The following is a 6,000-nucleotide window of genomic DNA, read 5'->3' as shown; positions in this document are numbered from 1 at the left end:
ACGAGAGAGAGGAGGTGGAGAGTTCCCTCTGTGAGATGCCAAGGTGCTCCCAGTCCATTGTGCTGCCGGCTGTCAGGTTAAATTAGGGAGTACAGGCTCCGTGAGTGTAAAAAAATCAATACTTGATGGAAGATTGCTCTCCGGAAAATCTGTTTTGATTCCAGGATTAATTCTTGACCAAAGGCTCCAGCAAAATGACATGCCATTAGGCCGAAAATGAACACATTCTGCAGTGGAAATTGGATGGAAATGTGTCAGGCGATTGCCCTGGCTGGTTGTTCTACTTTCTGTGCAGAGGGACTGAAGGTGTGGCTGCTGCTGTGAATGAGGCCCACGGACTGACTCCATTTCCAAAGTAAAGACAAACCCACCGTGGCCTCTGAGTATTCTCAAGGCCATTGTTGTCCAGCTCCTGCAAATGCATTCTTACCTAGGTGAAATGCATTTGTCCACCACATTCTATCTCTCCTGTGTTTTCCATAAAGCATGGCACGAAGAATGGGAAATCTTAAAATAAAGCAGGGACTTTTTTCTTCTCTCAACAGCAAGAAGGGGGAAATGCAATATTGATGAGCAAGTAATGTGTTTGTCATCACAAATAACATATTTTCCTCTTTGAAACTTCAACAGGAGATAGCAAAGAGCGTCTGAGCAGTGACATCAACGACAGATCCAGTCAAGCTGGACAAAAGATGTTTGAGGATGTATTGTGTAAATAGATCATACGGTACAGACCTCTAATACCACAACAAGACGGTCTACATTTGATATTCAATCTCAGCCCTGTGACATTTACTTGAACAAAATGTGAAGACTTATTGAAAACAAACATTCATTTGGTCACTACTCAATTACACAAAGCAATCAATCACAATTCCTAAAACTAATTTTACTAGAATGATCAAGGATGTGGGTTAGGTACTGTGGCTGCCAAAGTAAAAGTATTAACATTTCCGGCATCATGAATGAAATGCTATGGGAGAGAGTAGTCCATTTTCAAAAGATGTTTACTCTGCGTGTACACCAGCTCCCAAAGGACATTTTGCAACTCTCTTAATGGATAAATATCTGGGCACCAAAACTCTGTAAATAGACAGAAACATTTCTTGCACACAACATAGTCTGGTATTGCCATTCTTTTTGTTCTGGCGTTCTTCCATTGTGCCAGTAATTTAATGATTAAATATTAACATCCCTCTCTCAGTTTCAAGGAGCTTTAATGAATTAGGACTGTCCGCAGTCAGGCAAAGATCCCAAAGAGATGGGCTGAAGTGCTAGAGGAAAGAATAAGAGACTGTCAGTGTCCACAGAGGCTTTAAAGAGAATACTCTGTATTTCTATTTTCACTAGTGACTAGAACAAGGTCATCAGATATTTATTTCCCAGATATGAATAGTGCGCATTTTATTTGGGATGGGTAGTAGATGGAAAGGTTATTGATAATACCAATCGTTAAAATGCATAAAATACTATCTATGATGCAAATAATTAACATGTAGGCTACAGTAAAGGCCCATTTGCATTTCTGTGTAGGCTATCTTGCCTTTGAAATAGACCTACTCCTTGGATGTTTATGAACTACATTCTCATTAATGTTTTCAGATAATTAGTTTTACTTGTTAAAAAATTTGGGATAGAGTAAACAAATGTAGATGACAAACAGTGGTACAGTAGGCCTTCATATTTTTTAGCAGCTCTGTAGACCTGTATGGGTTTAGCGCCATCTACAGTCTAAATAAAACCTAATCTGGAGACGAGTGTGTAATTTTACTTCACCGCAGTAGATGGCAGAATGTAAGCACTAGTCTCTTTAGGTATACATTGCCATCCAAAGAAGAAAAAACCTCAACGCGCATTATGATGACGTCGTTAAATGTTCTGGCCCACGTGACTTGCAGTCAAACTATGTTATTAAACGTTCAAGCTTGAAGAAGCTAACATTCCTTTTTAAAGTCCACGATGTCTTGGGTTAAGTCTGTACAGTACAGTGGAGAGGATGTATTTGACGAGGATGCGGATGATATTAATTTACAGGACAAAGAATGGAAGTACAATATGAAGAAACGTGTGAAGGTAAATGCATGGATAATGTTTATCAATCATGTTTCCACCTAGCTGGCTGTCATAGCTAGCTACATGTTCATTTTTCGTATTTTTTTTCCTAATATTTTACATATTGCGTTGGTTTATTGGACTTGTCACAATTATTTGGTTAATCAGCCAGTTATAACTAGAATGTTCACTTCTCTGTAGCACAGGGCTGTTCAATGTCGGACCTGTAGGGGCGAAACATTTCTCGTTTTCATGGTCCTCTCCTTCTAATAAGGGTAATTCAGACATGGGAAACCAGGAGAATGCAATTAACTACCAGATTGAAACAAACAACTCGAAGTGTTTCGCTCTGCTTCTAGCTTCACCCAGCACACAATGTGGGCATTGTAGGCAGCTAATGTAAATACAAACTGGCTGCATTGTAACCCACAGCACCCTCTCTAGAAACAATGTAACGAACGTTATGCTGTTCTGTGGTTCTCTGTCAGGACGGCTATGTTGATGGCATCGACCATGGAAAAGAAGCAGCACTCCAGCTTGGTTTCAACATGGGATACAGGGAAGGAGCTGCAAGCACCATGGCCATTGGGCAGCTAAAAGGAATAATAAGGTAGCTTTCTTTCCATGATGTGACCATATGACTATTTGTGCTGGCTACGTTATTGCTGTCCTCTTTGTTGTGCATGACCCATGCCTGTCCCACTCTGTTCTCTCTCCCATTGTCTCTGATTCTGTTGGCCCTTTGTATCTCTCTACACAGTGCTATACAGTGCTGGTGCCAGCTCCAGAGACCAGACACCCCCACCCCTGCCTCAGTGACTGACCTCCTACAGCGGGTTGTAAAGCATGAGGACTCTCTCATGGAGGCAATGAAGACGGCTTTGGAGAACCCCGTACCCAGCGTCAGTGACGTCTCGGAGAACATGGAGGATCTGGGGGTTGGAGAGGTTGAGTCGAGCTGCTGTGGAGGCGGGGGATGCAGCAAGGGCTCAGACTGCTGTAGGAAAGACAGTGATATGGACATTGGTCCCATCTTGCCACAAAAGCCCCGTTTGAGCTTCACACTGCCCACAGACCCCTTTTCCATTACAGGGGAAAGTCTTGAGCAACTTCTACAGTGTTGCATGGACATGGTGTCTGAACTGGGTCTGTCCCAGGAACTGATTCAGCATCTACAGCAGCTGAAGAGTGCAAAGGAGTGAATGTTAGCTCAGATGCAAAAAATAATGCCACGGAAAACTGAACGGGTCTGAATTTAATTGAATTTGTAATATGATACTGTATGTAATACATTATTTACTATACATTATTTTCTTATAATCCAATTGCATATATGCTACAGGATAAGTTGAATCCTTATACTATAGTGCATGTTATGCTAAATATTAAAAAGATAGACTTGTAGTCTGCACATGATATGTTGTCTTCATTTCTTTTTTTGAACGATTTTGTTGTCTTACCATGCAAACAATGAGCTAGATGTAAAATGTATTTACAATGCATTCCTGTACAGATGTAATGAAATATAGGCTATACCATTCTGACAATTAGCTGTCTTTTGTTGATGAAGAAATAGTCTACTACTGGTACTGCTCCTGGGTTATCTAGGCTGGTACAATATTTTGTTGTTGAGTGATTTCCATTGTTTCCTTCACAGAATTAGGAATTAGAATACTTCATATGTAATTTAAGAGGATCTCTATGTTTTTCCTTCACATCCCTAAAACTGATCCCGCAGCAGATTCGGAGGATCAGGACCATGGAGAGTAATGAAAAATCTATTCTATCTCTAGTGCACTCTATGTTGTTCAATCATTCAGCACTGAAAAATGTCATTCGATTAAAGTTATGAATGACTCAACCTCCCGGAAGTAATCTTAACACCGAAAGATTTTTGGTGTTGTGAACAATGATGTGTATATATATATAAACCCTGGATTGCTCATGCTATTTATTGGCTAGTCAGAGGCTTTGAAGCTACTAGTTGGCCATACTGAGGTGCTTAAGTACTTGAACTTGGCACTCTGAAATTCAAGTAGGCTCAGTGGCAGTTTTAGCATGTAAATCTTGGGGCAAACTCCCTCAAAAATGTTTAGGTGCATGCCAGCAAAGCCACAATACTAAACAATACATGTATTGCACTATAACGGTGACAAACGGTGCCCACAAACTGTTAGGGTCTACATAAAGCTGTCCCAACAGCAGAACTTTCTTTTCAGCACCAAGGAGGGAATTCTTACCACCGCTACACCTGGCAATCAGCGGAGCCTTGTCTGTCAGCAAAACAGTTCATTCACCCTCATTTACTGCCTTTAAAAAAAACTTAGCTGATATGGCTGACTTGCTGAAACAAGTGTGGTTTCTACTGACAATTGAAACGTACAAACTATGGCATAATGGGACGATGAGCAGGTAAGAGGCAATCCGTAATTTTGATTAGACAAAAATCAATTATTTTGATTAGACACTGACAATCTGTAATTTTGATTAGGCAGGCTGTACAATTTCACCTCTGGCCTTCACTATGGCCATGGAAGTCATCAGGACATCGAGATGGGTTGTCGGCGGTGAGAGAACTAAGGAAGGGCTCCGTCTCCCACCTATCCGAGCATACATGGATGACATGACTACACTGACCACCACTGCAGCATGTACCAGGCGGCTACTTGCAAAACTGCAGGATAACATCAAGTGGGCCTGGATGAAAATCAAGCCAAGCAAATCTCGAAGCATCTCCATAGTCAAGGGACAGCTTAAAGATGTGAGGTTCTGCATTGGAGATGACCCGATACCAACAGTGTCTGAGCAACCCGTCAAGAGCCTGGGTAGATGGTACAACGAAAGCCTCCGGGATAAAGATCAAGTGCAGCAAGTAAGGCAGGACATCGCCGACGGTCTTAAGAACATCAACAAGACCCTACTGCCTGGGAAGCTCAAGCTTTGGTGCCTACAGTTTGGACTTCTCCCCCGGGTAATGTGGCCACTCACCGTCTATGAGGTCCCAATAACAACAGTGGAGAAGATGGAGCGAACCATTACCTCATACGTGAAGAAATGGCTGGGTGTCCCACGATGCCTGAGTAACATCGGTCTCTATGGCAAAGGGGTCCTTGAACTACCTCTTACAAGTCTAACGGAGGAGTACAACTGCTCTAAAGTAAGACTTCAGATGACATTGAAGGACTCCAAAGACCAGACCATTAGCAAGGCTGCACCTCCCCTACAAACTGGATGGAAATGGACATCATCCAAGGCCGTGCAGCAAGCAACATCAGCCCTGAGACACCAAGACATTGTGGGGAATATCCAGCATGGAAGAGGAGGCTTTGGCCTGGCAGCAAGCAAACCAACGTTCCATAAGGCAACAACATCTGAACGCAGGAAGCTGGTGGTCGAGGAGGTGCGCAGACAGGAGGAGACTGCAAGAAGTGCAAAGGCTGTCTCTCTTGCTAAACAAGGGCAATGGACACGGTGGGAAGGCCTGGAGAGGAGAAAGATCAACTGGAGTGAGCTTTGGAAAATGGAGGCAAGCAACATCAGCTTCATCATAAGAACTGTTTATGATGTGCTTCCATCACCAAAAAACCTACATCAATGGTATGGCGAGGACCCGACCTGCCCCCTCTGCCCAGCTCCAGCGACTCTCAGGCATATAATGACAGGTTGCAAGACCAGCCTCTCACAAGGCCGCTACACCTGGAGGCACAATCAGGTCCTCAAGAGCCTGGCTACAGCACTTGAGACCAAGAGGAGTGCAACCAATTCATTACCTCCAAAAACAAGCAATCCCGTCAAAACAACAACATTCATCCTGGAGGGACAGAAAAGGCCCAAGCATCCTCCTACGAAGCCAGAAACTGGACACCTAGCCATGGCCCGGGACTGGAAGATGCTTGTCGATATTGGCCAGCAACTCATTTTTCCACCTGAGATTGCTTCTACCAACCT

The 6,000-nt window shown here is 43.1% G+C and overlaps 1 protein-coding gene across 1 annotated transcript; it reads left to right on the top strand.

Moving 5' to 3' along the window:
• Window positions 1–1,851: 1,851 nt before the first annotated feature.
• otulina (OTU deubiquitinase with linear linkage specificity a) lies at window positions 1,852–3,468 on the top strand. The gene is made up of 3 exons (XM_055928076.1): window positions 1,852–2,073; window positions 2,541–2,662; window positions 2,813–3,468. Exons 1-3 carry the CDS (start codon window positions 1,960–1,962, stop codon window positions 3,252–3,254), a joined length of 678 nt encoding a protein of 225 aa, XP_055784051.1. The 5' UTR covers window positions 1,852–1,959; the 3' UTR covers window positions 3,255–3,468.
• Window positions 3,469–6,000: the final 2,532 nt, after the last annotated feature.

The sequence above is a fragment of the Salvelinus fontinalis genome, chromosome 7 (genome assembly GCF_029448725.1).
Source record: "Salvelinus fontinalis isolate EN_2023a chromosome 7, ASM2944872v1, whole genome shotgun sequence".
Classification (NCBI taxonomy): Eukaryota; Metazoa; Chordata; class Actinopteri; order Salmoniformes; family Salmonidae; genus Salvelinus; species Salvelinus fontinalis.
The sequence above is the reverse complement of the archived record's forward strand: the minus strand, read 5'-3'. Positions and strand labels throughout refer to the sequence as shown.